The sequence below is a fragment of the Tachyglossus aculeatus genome, chromosome 10 (assembly GCF_015852505.1).
Source record: "Tachyglossus aculeatus isolate mTacAcu1 chromosome 10, mTacAcu1.pri, whole genome shotgun sequence".
NCBI classification, from domain to species: Eukaryota; Metazoa; Chordata; class Mammalia; order Monotremata; family Tachyglossidae; genus Tachyglossus; species Tachyglossus aculeatus.
This window is the reverse complement of record NC_052075.1, coordinates 6,151,345-6,166,946: the sequence shown is the minus strand read 5'-3', so window position 1 is coordinate 6,166,946 and position 15,602 is coordinate 6,151,345. Positions and strand designations below refer to the sequence as shown.

General features: G+C 43.4%; 1 protein-coding gene across 1 annotated transcript in view; it reads left to right on the top strand.

Moving 5' to 3' along the window:
- Nucleotides 1-15,602, top strand: part of WLS (Wnt ligand secretion mediator) — a 93,216-nt gene that overhangs the window by 37,940 nt on the left and 39,674 nt on the right. The window contains exon 2 of the mRNA XM_038753239.1: nt 4,272-4,544. Coding sequence (XP_038609167.1) covers nt 4,272-4,544 — 273 coding nt within the window. The remainder of the gene's footprint in view (nt 1-4,271; nt 4,545-15,602) is intronic.

The following is a 15,602-nucleotide window of genomic DNA, read 5'->3' as shown; positions in this document are numbered from 1 at the left end:
CTGCAGGTAAAGGTTGTTTGGACTAATATACTTAGTAACTAGGAGCTATAGTCCCTCTTTCAGGATGGGATGTTTGAACTCAGTTTAACTTAAATTTAAGTCGTCTTTGTAAAGCCTCAGTAGGATCCCATCATTCTCCTCAGGATCTTCAAACAGTCTCTTGGGCCTATTACTTACCATGACTTTACCAGATTTACTCTTTACCATCAGCTTCAAGGTGCTCAATCAGATTTTCCCCTCCTATCTAACCTCGCTTCCCTCTCACTACACCCCAGCCTTCACACTTTGCTCCTCTAACATCAGTTTAATTTCTGAACCTCCACTTTGTTTCTCTCACTAGTATCCTCTCCCTCCCATAGCATATCTGACAGGTCACCACTCTTTCCATTTTCAGAGACCTCCGAAAATCATATCTCCTCCAAGAAGTCTTCTCAGATTGAATGTCTTTCTACCCCATTTTATCTTCCTTTTGCATTGTCTGTACTCCCTAAGCTCTGATTAACAGTGCTTTCTTTCCCCTTAATTGTAATTTATTTTCACCCTACTCCCCGACTAGACTGTAAGATCCTGGAGGGCAGAGACTGAATTTACCAACCATTCTATTGTATTGTACTCTCACAAGCACTTAGTATAGTGGTCTGTCCACAGTAAGCGCTCAATAAATATCATTGAGTAGCAGTTTGTCATCAGCTAACCTCCATTTTACACATCTGCCTTCAACTTTCCCACACTCCTGCTCAGTCCTTGAGCCAAGCCAGTCACCACCCTTCTCCCGTGCCCCGCTGTCCTGCTCCTGAGTCACTGTTCAGGCTGTTTCCGCTGTCTGGACTGCTGACACATCTGGATCGAGACTCCTCTAACGCTGAGAAAGACACCTCCTCCTTGAGGTCTTCCTGGATCAACCCCACCTGATTGAGCATTCAATTCAGTTCAGTTCAATTGGATTTATTGAGCGTTTACTGTGTGCAAAGTACTGTACTAAGCGCTTGGGAGAATACAGTACAACAAACACATTCCCTGCCCACAACAAGCTCACATTCCAATCACCTGCTTTCCCCAACCCTTCCCTCAAATTTGCACATATGATTCTGCCCTTTGAATCTATCTTTTTGTTCTGTGCCTTATCTCGTTGTGACTGTCACTGATTTTTATAATAATAATAATAATAATAATAATGGTATTTGTTAAGCGCTTACTGTGTGCCAAGCACTGTTCTAAGCTCTGGGGGATGGAGTCAGGGGGTTGTCCCACATGGGGCTCACAGTCGTAGTCCCCATTTTCCAGATGAGGGAACTGAGGCACAGAGAAGCAAAGTGACTTGCCCAAAGTCACACAGCTGACAAGTGGCAGAGCTGGGATTTAGAACCCGTTACCCCTGGCTCCCAAGCCTGGGCTCTTTCCACTGAGCCATGCTGCTTTTATGGTAAGCTCCCAGAGTGTTAGCTTCTTGAGAGTAAGGATCATATCACTTCTGTTTGTACTACCCAAGTGCTTAGTAAAGTGCATCATATTCAGTGGACATTGACATTCTGTTATTTAAGAGCAAGGACCCTGTTGTTTCTTCTTTGTACGAATCTCCCCCTCGCTCCCTCCCACCTCCCACCAAAAATCACCCTTCAGTCATCAGTATAAAGTTATATTCCCAGTGAATCCTCAAATCCCATTGAATGAATACAGGGATTTTTTATCCCAAAAGCTATTATCTGATCTCTTTATATATTCTAAGTCATTGGTTTTTCTCCACTTGGATAACCACTCTCTTTGGGGTAAAATGGGAATTCCTCCAGCTTCACTTCTGGAGCTTTCCATCGTGTTTGGGAAACTTGTGGTCCTGGTATTCCCCATAGGGACAGAGAAGGAGACTGGAATTAAAACCATCCTGTGCGTAACAAAAGTCAGGCTGTCGGTTCGTTGAAAATGCCTCTGTTGTGACCACTGAGGGCTCAGGGTCCCTGTTATTAACTTCAGAATGTAGTTTTGGAGTGTCACAGTGGAAATCGGCAAGGAGCAAGAGACTCATTTTTAAACAGAAGGAGGGGAAGATAAATGCTAAAAGGGCAGACTCGCCAGGGAAGCAGGGACTTTAAAGGTGGCCACTTTTTAGGTGCTCCAAATAGAATCCATTTAAATATGTTTGGTTTAAAAAAGAAAAAAAATGACTCCCTGGCCACATTAAAATGGTTCTGCTAAAAAACAAACAAAAAAACCCCTACCGTTGGGTTTTTCTACTGCATATGGTCTATTTAGCTGAGTCAGGACAATCAAAGTTTTTATTTGGCTCATGTTTCCGATAATAAGCCATATGTTTGGCTCAAGTGGATTGGCTATAAAAGGTCTTGGTGATAAAGTTGTGGGTTTCCTAGGCGAAGTTTCCAGAAGTGAGGTTAGCAACAGTGATGGTCACACTCGGCAGGGCACTGCAGTGCACAACTTTTATCCAAGATTCAGCTGTTCGCACAGCCCTCCTGCAAATCCTGCCTCTGTTTTCGCTCCCAGGTTAAATTATATAATAAATTGTTTTAATAATTGGGGCTTTTGTTAAGCATTTACTATGTGCTCAAACACTATCCTAAGCACTGGGGTAGATACAAGATAATCAGGTCAGATAGACTGTGAGCCCCATGTGGGGCAGGGACTACAGGAGGGAAGGAGAACAGATATTTAATCCCCATTTTATAGGTAAGGAAACAAGCACAGAGAAGTTGTGTGACTTGCTTAAGGTCACACAGCAAGCAAGTGGCGGAGAGTGATCTCCTCATTCTCAGTCCCATGCTCTATCCACTAGGCCATGACACTTCTCTGCCTGTGGCAAAACTTGAACTATTTCTTGCACAGACTCATTCATTCATTCAATAGTATTTATTGAGCACTTACTGTGTGCAGAGCACTGTACTAAGCGCTTAGCACTGTACTGGCTCCTGTCCCCTTCTTTTTTTAATAAAAGAAATGGTATTTAAGCATTTACTATGTGCCAGGCACTGTGTTAAGTTGGCTTAGATACTAGATAATCAATACGGACACAGTCCCTGTTCTACATGGGGCTTACAGTCTTAAGTAGGAGGGAGGAGGATTTAATCCCCATTTTACAGATGAGGTAACTGAGGCCCAGAGAAGTGAAGTGACTTGACCACAGTCCCACAGACAAGTGGTGGAACCAGCATTAGAACTCAGGTCCTCTGGCTACTAGGCCTGTGGTCTTTCCATTAAGCCACACTACTTCCCAAAGCCCCTATGCCCAGCCAGAGGCAAGGTGGAGAGACCTTGTCTAGGTGCAGAGCAACCTAGGCCTTGCTCGCTACTGTTCCCTCTCACTCAAGTCTTCTCATGTCTCTTTTGGCCAATTCGTAGGCGGGGCCCAGAAAGCCCAATGGGCCTCTGGGATCACAGCACAATGGGCAGTCACCTATGCTGATGGAAGAATCCAAATCTTGGCCTCCAGCTGTGGTTCTGGATTCCCAACCCTGATCCGCAAGATCCGAAAACTGCCATGTGGACCAGAAAGGACCTGTAAGGACCTGTATCTGGGCTGCCTGGCCTGCGAAGTGTGCCCCCTGCTCTCTGAAGTGTGTCCCCTGCTCCACCCATTCCCTGGATTTCAGGGTGGCATAATTGTATGGAACCATCAGAGAAGAAGCATCGGGATAGATGTAGGCCCCAGCCCTCCCTGTTGCACTCTGGAATTCAGCCCATGCAGGGCAACTCCCCTTAACCCATGGACAGGGATATTAGAAGCTGAATGGGAAAGGGTGCGTAGCGATCCAGAGACGCAAAGCGTTATTCATTAAACCATCAACCCCCCTTTTTTCCCCCTCTTAGCATCCTTGCTTTGGTATTCACACTTCTGGCTTGAATCTAGCAATAATTGCCACTAAATTACATTAAGACTAGCGTGCCATCTTGGGCACCAACTTGATCTCACATGAATCGCAAAGATTCCTTTTAAAGAAGCCTCAGTTCAAGACCACATAGAAATGTGTATTTGCATGTTGGCCTGAATAACAAGGTTTTCATTTGGCGGTGGGGGGAGAGTGGAGACTAAAATTTTTGAACTGAATCGCTGATGGAGAATTTAATTTCCATTGGGTGTGTGGCTTATTGCTAGATTCTTTGATCAGTGTCCCCCACCCCCAGGGTCTGTCTCCCTGGTGTATAAGATTTAAAGTGGTGAGAGTTGGGAGCAGATTATGTAGGAAAATCCTGCAAGAAATGACTCCTTTATAGCTCTGATTTCTAAGAAAGGAAAATGTATTTTCTTTCATTTTTCCTTTCAGCTCCAGGTCCCACTACAGCTGTAGCCTACACGTCAGTGAAATGCGTAGATATTCGGAAAAATCACCACAAGACAAAGTGGCTAGTGCCGTGGGGACCCAACCAATGCAAGAAGATTCGAGACTTTGAAGAAGCCATGAGAAAGCAGATAGAAGCTAACGACATTGTGTTTGCTGTCCACGTACCCCATCCTGCCATGGAGATGAGCCCCTGGTTCCAGTTCATGCTTTTCATCCTGCAGCTGGATATTGCCTTCAAACTCAACAACCAAATAAGTAAGACCGTTTCTCCCGTCTCATCCTAAACCCTTCCCAGGAGCCCATTTTGTTTCCAGGACCATCTCTCGTGACTGGTTCTCTCACCCCTCTTGGCAAGCAGAATTTAAGAGTGTCAGTTCCTTGTAGTCACAGAACCAATTCAGTGCATTGCCCCCAGGGGAAGCAGAATTAATACCATTAGTCTAACTCTGGAGCTCACTCCTGGCAAAAACTCCCTAAGATGAATTAATCATGTTTATTGAGCACTTAGTGTGTGCAAAGTACTATATTATACTTGTTCTCCCCCTTCTAGACTGTGAGCCCACTGTTGGGTAGGGGCCGTCTCTATATGTTGCCAACTTGTACTTCCCAAGCACTTAGTACAGTGCTCTGCACACAGTAAGCACTCAATAAATGCGAATGATTGATTGATTAAGCACTTGAGAGAGAACAAGGTGGTTAAAATGTACATATAACATTTATAATAAATATAACAGAATTGGTATATATTTCTTGGCCTTGTAGATTCCAAGCTTCTTGTGGGCACCAACTGTTAGACTGTCCTCTTCCAAGCGCTTAGTCCATTGCTCTGTACACAGTAAGCGCTCAATTAATACAACTGATTTCCCTCCTCCTTCTTTTTAACTGAACAGTAGTCCTGCCCCACCCCTTTGAAACAGGTTTACTAAGTCTCGTTGTATTCCCCCAAGTACAGTGCTTTGCATAAAGAAGGCATTCAGTAAATATTATTGATTGATGATAGTTGGACTCTTCCCCTTGGAGGTACTTATGCTTCATTTGCTTCTCCTGGGGATAAAATGAATAGACGGTAACGAGATCAGTTCAGTTAGTCATGCTGCATCATGAGATGATCTTCCCACTTCATCCTGAATGGGTGTTTTCCTCCTTTCTCTCCCCCCCACCCCCCCCCCATCCTGGGAAAACCACACCTGCTCTGTCTCCCAGGAGGGCTCAGCTCTGGGACTAGAACTGTTAATTAAGGGTGTGGATTTAACCAGAAGGTTTCATCAGCAGTGATGGGATACACCAGTGGTTTCAGTTCAAGGATGAAATCCGTAAAGTATTTTCCTTATCATCTGACTTCATTACTCAAGTTTAGAGAACGGAGAATACCACAAGACAGTAAAGAATGTTGTGTGGTGGGATACTTTTCCATAAGCCATTGAGAATTCTATTTGGGTATAGAGATCATGGCATTGATTAGTCAGGTTTGAAGAGGAATCCAAAGGAAACAGGTTCCATAACCTGGAGAGTGAGGTACCTCCTCAGAAAAAAACAACAAAAAGCAATTGTTTTATTCTCCAAATAGCAGTCATTTTTGGGGTAATTTTTGGCCCAACAGTTCACTTGATCCAGATGTTGGTCTGCTTGGGTTAAAATACAATTCAGATGTTCAGAATCGACATATTGAAGTACAAGGTCTCAGCTGTTGCATTGGACAATTCACCAGGGAAATCTAATATCTCGGGCAAATATTTGAGGGATGGTGGTGTTTTTTAGTGGCTAGTTCTTTTTTTTAATGACATTTATTAAGCGCTTACTATGTGCAAAGCACTGTTCTAAGTGCTGGAGAGGTTACAAGGTGATCAGGTAGTCCCTCGGGGGGTGCTGACAGTCTTAATCCCCATTTTACAGATGAGGGAACTCAGAGGTTAAGTGACTGGCCCAAAGTCACACAGCTGACAATTGGCGGAGCCAGGGTTTGAACCCATGACCTCTGACTCCCAAGCCTGGGCTCTTTCCACTGAGCCACGCTAGTTGTTCTTACCCAGTGTCCACTGGATAATAAATTTCAGAACTTGGAATCAAACAGGTTGGTATAGAAGTTAGTTTGGGTTTTTTGTGGTTGTTTCGGGGATTTAAATAATTTTAGAAATTCTTAGGGCAATCTAGATTTTGCCATTTGGAAAAACCTGACATAAATATTGAGTCCTATGGCTATTGATTAGGAGCACAAGGAATCTGTCTAGCAGTTCAAAACTGAAGAAAATAGCCTATTCACTTAACACCTATTTGTATGCTCCAGTTTCTTATTAAGTTAAAATGAAAAGTCACTAACCATCTTTAATAAAGCCAATGACTCCATAAACAAGCTTTAGGGAAGTTATTTGGGTGGGGGCGTGAGACACGGGAAGAATATATTGTAGAAGACTTTAGTAATACAAATGAGATGGGTTTCCTGCCTCAAACCAAACACATGGAAGAAGAAATGATGAAGTGTGCAGATTATTTTTCCTGAATCTAGGGAGTGCCCAGGAAATACTTATTTTAGGCACTGAACTGCCTGTATTAGCAAGCCTTTGGCCGAGGGAATATTCCATAGGAAAGCAAATGCAGAAACTTCTGACCTTGATCTGTGTGTTTTATCATCAGGTAGAGAAAGTTGGCTCCTCCTAATCTGTCACATGAATAAAGCTAGGGTATTCCTGAATTTAATAGGCGCAAAGCAGCAGAGGCAGCAGATTTTTAAATCAAAGAAAAAAGGATAGCAGCAGGGCTCCACCAAACAGTCACTTAAACCATATGGGGAGATTAAAAATCAGATCAAAAAGCATTTCTGTTGAACAGGAGACCTGGGTGGGAGGAACATGTGGGTAGGTAGAGGGTTGGGACTGTGGGTTTCAAACCACCCACTGCAGCTTTGTTTGTGGATTCTCAGCCAGGCTTTGATTTAGAAAATGAGGGATAATGCTTCTGGCCAAAGCCTATTTTTAGAAAAAACTGTCAGGTAACTTTTAAATGCAACTCAGTTACATTCCCTCAGCAATGCTCTCTATTAACAAGAAGGAGCATGTGAGTTGGTGGGAAGAGTATGGGCCTGGGAGACTTGGGTTTGGGTTCTAATCCCAGCTCTGCCTCTTGCCTGCTGGGTAACTTTGGGGAAACCACTGAACCAGTCTGGGGCTCAGCTTCCTCATTTATAAAATGGGGAAAAGGTACCTGGCCCACCTACTTTTTAGAAGGTGCAGGACAGGGGCTGTTGGATCTGATTGCCCAACCACTTAGCACGTTATTTGGCAAATCATAAGTGCCAAATTAGTATTGTAACCATGCCATCCTCAACAATTCACCCGTTGCAATAGAAGCCGCCATGCCATCCTCAATAATTCACCCGTTGCAATAGAAGCCGTGTCAACATAGTAATACAGGACATTGGAAAAAGAGACTGAAGGGAATAAAGAAGAAAATTCCTATTACACATGGCTGACTTCCCCTTTTAATAAAGATACTCTAGTGTCTAATGATTTGAATATCAATTATACGAGACTGGGGGATCAGTGACTGTCAAAAATGGTCTTATTCACCAAGCCCCAGATTTTCAGGTGCTGAGCACTGATAAAGGCCTTAAAGTCGATTACTGAGTTGACTCTGGAATTTCCGATGGACTTTGGTGGCCTTTTTAAAATGGGAAAACTGAAATACTGAGAGCCAGGGAAAAAGTATCGCTTGGATCAGGTGGCCTCAATTGTTAAATTGATGAGCTTTGCATTTTCTTGCTACATAGGCTTTTTAAGAGTAAGCCTTCCGGTTTTATCTAGGCTCTCAAAAAATCTTGAGGTGGGGTGGGAAGGGTGGGAGGGGGCAGTTCAGACACACATACTGCATTTACTTTCATCCTAAGTCTGAGGAAACTATGAATAGGTTTTATACGTATTCAGGTCTGGGCTGCTTTTGAATATGGTGTTTTATGGAGAAATTTATAGGAATAACCGGGGGAGGGGAAAGGTATAATTATGAATTTCGAAATAAAATTGTCTCTATGTGTACTGAAAGACTTTAAGCATAATCCAGCTTTTAAAAATCTACCAGAACCTCTGCTTTGCCTCTTGCTTTTAATATTAAGTATAACACTCATTCACAGACAATATCTTTAATTCTTCATAAGCCATAAGTGGCTCAGATTTGTGACCTTTTCAGCCTCTCTCTGTATTTTAGAGGTAAACTTTGTAAGATCAGAAGATCTATAGATGTTTAAAAGTCCCTGTAATTGAACCTTTTTTGACCACTGGTTTTTTGGCAGTTATGATTTTATTTGTGTTGAGTATATTTCCTCTGCTTTTTTTAGTGTCCCAAAGGTGCCATACTAACATGCCATTTTGAACCTGTGCAGCTCTCGTGTGAACTCAATAAATGGTAAATCATAGAATTTGTTTAAAGCCCTTCTCAAATCCCACTTCCTCTGTAATCATGATTATGGTACTTATTAAGTGCTTACTTTGTGCCAGGTACTGTACTCAGCGCTGGGTTAGATACAATGTAAACAGATTGGATACAGCCCCTGTCTCATTTGGGGATCACAGCCTAAGGAGGGGAGAGAACTGCTCTACCACTTTTCTGCTGTGTTGCCTTGGGCAAATCACTTCACTTCTGTGCCTCAGTTCCCTCATCTGTAAAATGGGGATTAAAACTGTGAGTCCCATGTGTGACAGGGACTGCGTCCAACCAAATTTGCTTGTATCCCCCCCCCAGCGCTTAGTATAGTGCCTGGCACATAGTAAGTGCTTAACAAATGCCATTATTATCATTATTATTATTAGTATGCTGTCCCCTAATTTCTTGAATTTGAAGAGAGAGGTGAGCATGCCTGCAAGGGAGGAGAAATAAAATACTCATGCATTTTTTTAATTCTTCAGAAGACAGGTACCCTGAAAGTAGGAAACATATTTTTAAGGATCCTCAGTTCTCCCGGAGTTGCAATCTTGCAAAGCGTAGGGCTAAGGAAAATTTGTACCTGAGCTTCTTCTGAGTTCTCTGATGAGCGTAAACCATTTTTAATGGTATTTGTTAAACGTAATTCTGAGCCAGACACTGTACTAAATGCTGGGATAGATATAAACTGATCAGGTTAGACACAATCCATTTCCTACGTGAAGCTCACAGTCTTAATCCCCATTTTACAGATGAGGTGACTGAGGCACAGAGAAGCCAAGTGACTTGCCCAAAGTCACACAGCAGAAACGTGGCAGAGCCAGGATTAGAATCTAGGACTTCTGACTCCCAGACCTGTGCTCTATCCACTAGGACACGTTGCTTTTCTGCATTTTGTCCAAATCCCGGCACAAAACGTCTCAATCTATTGTATTTACTGAGCAGTCTCAATCTATTGTATTTACTGAGCGCCTTGTGTGTGCAGAGCACTGAACTAAGTGCTCAGGAGAGTACAAAGGCGTTAGATGTAATCCCTGCCCTCAAGGAGCTCACAGCCTAACAGAGGAAGTCCTGGACACAACAATAATTTACAGATGGGAGAAAGGTGTTGGAGAAAAGTTCCCTAATTCCATAACAACGCTATAGTCAAAATGTCTAGTGACAATATGCCTTCTGGCTAAAATGAGGGTATCTGGATATGTATTGGAAATTTGGCAATCAAGCTGGAGACCGGAGTTTCTCAAAGCTCCTTGTGAACTGAGATTCTCCTTCAAGATTACTTTAAGGCTCAGTTGCTCCTGTCTAATCCCAAACTATGAAGGAATGTCGTTACTTTCTCACTTGTGTACGCAGCCAACTCCTGATTATTCAAGGTTGGATTAGTGAGTTGGGATTTTCCAGGCTCCTTGCTTGCTTTTTTTCCCCCCCTCCCACTCCTCTGGTTATTTCCCGGCTAGCTAGCCCTGATATCTGAAGCGTGCCAAGGGAGGTGGAAGAGGAGAAATTCCAAACTGATTGATCCCCGAATTTAACACCACTACCAGAAGAGCCTGAGAGTTATGGGGACCTATGGCATGGTTTGGCATAGTTTCAGCTGTTCTATAAGATAGAAATTAACTTGACATTTTTTTTTAAACATGAACAATTTTGTGTGGCTCGAGGAGTGGCTTAGCAGTACATGAAAACTTTTTCACAAATACTAGGCTCTAATTTGCATAGAATGCTGCTCCTCTGTGGTTTTGGGTAATCTAGACCAAAGCTTTCCCTCCACCGGTAATAATTAAAATATGGCTTTTTAATTTTTTTAAAAAAAGTAATACTTATGTGTTTTGGAATCTGCCTCCTGGAGATGCTGTCCTGAATTTGTGCAGTTATGAATATTGAAAGAAACCATTTATAAACTGAGCTGATGGACTTGCTTTGATAAAGATATTTGTGTTCACCCGTGCACTCAATCAATGGTATTTATTGAGCATGTACTGTGTGCAGAGCACTGTCCTAAGCCCTTGAGAAAGTAGAGAAGCAGCGTGGCTCAGTGGAAAGAGCCTGGGCTTTGGAGTCAGAGGTCATGGGTTCAAATCCCGGCTCCGCCAATTGTCAGCTGTATGACTTTGGGCAAGTCACTTCACTTCTCTGGGCCTCAGTTACCTCATCTGTAAAATGGGGATGAAGACTGTGAGCCCCCCCGTGGGACAACCTGATCACCTTGTAACCTCCCCAGCGCTTAGAACAGTGCTTTGCAAATAGTAAGCGTTTAATAAATGCCATTATTATTATTATTACAATAGTCAATCATATTTAATGAGCACTTATGTTGTGCAGAGTACTGTACTAAGCTCTTGGGAAACTACAGTATAACAGACACATTCCCTGCCCATAATGAGTTTACAGTCTAGAGCAGGATGCAGAAGATAATATAAATAAATATACAATAGAGTTAGTTGGCACAATCCCTGCTCTCAAGGAGTTTACAATCTAAAGGAGGTGAGCATTACCGTCAGAGGTGCCTCCTTTGAAACTGAAGGACAACAGTTGCTGAGAAGCAGCATGGCCTAGTAGTTAGAGCACATGCCTGGGAGTCAGAAGGTCATGGGTTCTAATCCAAACTCCACTACTGCTGTGTGACCTTGGGCAAGTCACTTCTCTTCTCTAGGCCTTAGTTCCCTTATCTGTAAAATGGAGATTGAAACTGTGAGCCTCACAGTGGACAGGGACTGTGTCCAACCTGATTTGCTGGTATCTATCCCAGTGCTCAGTGCAGCACCTGGCTCAGTAAATGCTTCACAGTTACCATTATTATTATATTCTTGGCAGAGCACTGTACTAAGCATTTGGGAGAGGATAATAGAGTTCGTGGACATGATTCCCAGCCCCAAAGAATGTTCAATCCAACGGTGAAGTCTGTCAAAAAATGTAATATGGAGGAAGAGGAGATTGAAGCGACAGGGCTGACTGAAAAAATGTATCCTTAAATAATGAAGGGTGTAAATCACTGTGTACAGAAGTGCTGTGGGTGGTGGGTGGGTGGCAGTCCAAAAGTGGTGTGTTCTAGCTGATGCTGCTATTTTAGCTTTTCTGTCCCCCTCCTCCAGGAGACTTTCTCTAGCTAATCCCCACCTCCCTGGTCACCCAACAGCCACTCTAGAACTTACGTGCACATTGTTTTATATAATCAATGGATTCATTTATTCATTGTTGTCTTGCTTTTGTTCTTTCCAGTTATATCTTTGTTTTCTCGTTTGTCCCCATGCAAAGTATGCAACCAGTAGGCCTGTCTCCCTCACTAAATTGTGAGCTCATAGAGGTCTAGAACTGTGCCTTCTATTTTTATGGAAGACACCTGGATGCCTAGTACAGTGCTCGGCACAGAGGTGATCAATAAGTACTGATGACTGAGCCCCATCAAGGTCTTGTCCCCATCTTGGATTCCACCTCAATCAATCAATCGTATTTGTAGCGTGCTACCCCCGTCCCAGTCTTACCAACTTAGGTACCAATTAGGTCACTGGCCTACTGGGTGACCTTGGGCAAGTCACGTAACTTCATTCAATTTTTCTGCGCTTCCATTTTCTGATCTGTAAACTGTTCTTTCCTCCCTCTTTGTGTGGTCACTGTGAAACAGTTGGCACATTTTACAGATGAGGTAACTGAGGCATAGAGAAGTGAAGTGACTTGCCCAGAGTCACGTAGCAGGCAAGTAGTGGAGACAGGATGAGAATCCGGGTCCTCTAATTCCCAGACCCATGTTATTTCTACTAGGACACGCTCAGTCATCTGTTAAATTTAAGAGTTATTGTTGTTGTGAGGGAAAACTGTAACAAGGTCCTTCAGACTGTAACATTTTAATTCGCGCCTTTCTTGGATTAATAGACAAATAGCTAAAACACACCAGAACTTCAGCATCAGTTCTTAGTAGTGTCTTTTGTTTGTCAGTCCTGAAGCTTAGTCCTCTTCTGTTAGAGAAACAGCATGGCTCAGTGGAAAAGAGCATGGGCTTGGGAGTCAGAGGTCATGGGTTCAAATCCTGGCTCCACCGCTTGTCAGCTGTGTGACTCTGGGCAAGTCACTTAACTTCTCTGTGCCTCAGTTACCTCATCTGTAAAATGGGGATTAAAACTGAGCCCCACGTGGGACAACTTGATCACCTTGAATCCTCCCCAGCACTTTGAACAGTGCTTTGCACATAGTAAGCGCTTAACAAATGCCATCATTATTATTACTATTATTATTATTCTATTAATCATTGGCATTTATTGAGTGCTAGACACTATACTAAGTGTTTGGGAGAGAGCAACAATAGCAAGAAAGAGACCTCTGCCCTGAAGGTCAGAATACAGTGGGAGAGACAAAAGAACATTTATTTTATTTACAGAGTGAAAGCAGAGTGGGGTTCTAACCCCAGCTCCTCCAGTTGTCTGCTGTGTGTGACCATGGGCAAGTCACTTCACTTCCCTGGGCCTCAGCTACCTCATCTGTAAAGTGGGGATTTAGACTGTGAACCCCATGTGGGACATGGACGGTGTCCATTCCGATTAGCCTTTATCTACTCCATCTCTTAGTACAGTGCCTGGCACATAGTAAGCACTTAGCAAACCCCATAAAATAAAGCAAAAACAGTGCAAGGAAAGCAGGAATAAATAGCTGAAAAAATAATTGTACAGATACTTATATTAAAAGACTTGAACAGGAGTGGTGAGGATATTAAAATACTTAGAGGGATTAAGATACATACAGGGATTGGTGTCATGCAGCTAGGGTGTTGTGAACTAATCAGGGAAGGCTTCCCGAATGAGGTGGGATTTAGAAGATGTCCATAAAGAGCTGTGATTTTGGAGGGAGCGGGAATTCCATCTGGAGGAATGGTGTGAGCTAGAGCTTGAGGATGGAAGAGTCGATGAAGAGCCGGGGAGTTGTGGGGTGAAGGGAGCTGGTATGTCAGATGGAGACTGCTGGGGCAGATACTTGACATCCTTTTGTAGTAGTAGTTCTAGTAGTAGTAGTATTTATTAAGTGCTTGCTGTGTGCAGAGCACAGTACTAAACACTGAGAGAGAATTCACATGTGGGAATTAGACATCTCTTCTCTCCCCTCTTCTCCTTTCCAGGCCTTTCTGAAACTGAAGGCCCTTTCAGCCCTTTGAAGTTTCTGAAATGAGGATGTGGTCTGATGGCTGGCCAACCCCAGTCCCACTTGCCAGGATCTAGCCTAAAGATTTCAAATGTGCCCTCGGTCAGAATGGTGCTTCAGAAGCTCTGGGTTGGGTTTTGGTGAAGAGGGTCTTGAATGACCAAATGTGTAAAGCAGCCTGAGGAGTAGGTAGGTAGGTATAAGTCACGCTGAAGACTCACTTCCTCGTCTGAGGTTAAGCACTAAATATCCCTTCAGCTGTCCATCCTCGACCCCCACACCGCTACTGGGGAAAATGAATGCCCTGAGAAACCAACTTACCATTGTTCCACTCTTGTGGAGGGTGAGTAATCCGACATCAGTGCATAATGCTAACTTGCAGTAGTTGGGAAATTCAGAGAGCCCTGACCTGACTGCATACTGAATAGACAGTTTTTTCCATTGACATGTTTTGACTTTGGGCCTATTTTGGATGTGGGAAGACACTCCCAATTTAACCTCTCGCCTGGCTGTACATCAACAGTCCCGGGCACTCAGTCGAACACTAATAAGAGTGTAAGCTCCCCGAGGGCAGGGATGGTGTCACTCCTCTGTGCAGTAACTTACCAAGCGCTTCGTGCAGAGCGTTGTGCGGGGAGCGTTCATTTACACCATCACAACCTACTATGTGGAGAGAACCATTCTAAGTGTGGTTGGTCTTGTAAGTTGAAATATTGAGTGATTATGTGTAGTTACTTGGCTTTTGGTTTAATTCCGAGTAACCCCATGGTAAATGAAGTGGGAACTTTCACTTTGAAGATGCCTGTCAACTTTCCGAAGTAGAAGAGTGAAAAGGTTGGGGGAAAATCTTGTCCTACTCAAAATGGAATTTGGAGGTGGCGGGGGTTAGGAGAGTAGAGCAGAGCATGCATGAATACAAATTGTTGAGATGATGATAATAATAATAATTGTGGTACTTGTTAAATGCATACTATGTTCCATGGTGCTGGAGTGTAGATACAAGCTAATTGGGCCAGATGCAGTCACACATGTGCTCACACTCTTAGTCCCCATTTTACAGATGAGAGAGTTGAGGCCCAGAAAAGTGAAGTTACTTGCCCAAGGTCACCCAGAAGACCTGTGGTAGAGCCGGTATTAGAATCCAGGTCTTTATGACCCCCAGACCTGTGCTCTACTCACTATGCCATGCTGCTTCTCATTTGTGGATCCTACATTATCTGGAGAACACCTTGGAATTGATTGTGTCTTTAAACAGTTCTAGTGTTCAGTACAGTGGTCTGTCCACTTTAAGCCCTCAGTAAATACTACCGATCGATTGTAATTCTTCAGTCATCCTATCTCTTATTATTTGGCTCTTTAATATTTTCAATCTTGGATCCATCTTAAGATCCCGTGAAGCAGGGAGTTTGTCTTTTCTGTGCCAGTACGTAAACAAACCAGACTGGAAAATATTTCAGTCTAGGTGGCGTGAATTAAGAGGAGAATTTGCTTGTGTAGGGTGACCCCCGATATTACTCAGCCTTGGTGGGGTCTGTGAAATGAAAACCTCACTCTGGCTGTACTGGATGAAACCGTAAGATCGAGTCATGACCTCAGTAGGGAAGTCCAATCGTAACTATGTGGCACATCCATATGCCACCCAAAATTGGAAGTAATGCACTTGATCATTGCTCTTCCTCTCAGCCTGGGGGCTTCCGACATTTGCAGAACTGGACCCAGAAGTAATCACAGTACATTACGGGTGAAACCCGGGTTATGTGACGTCGTGGAGATGTCACA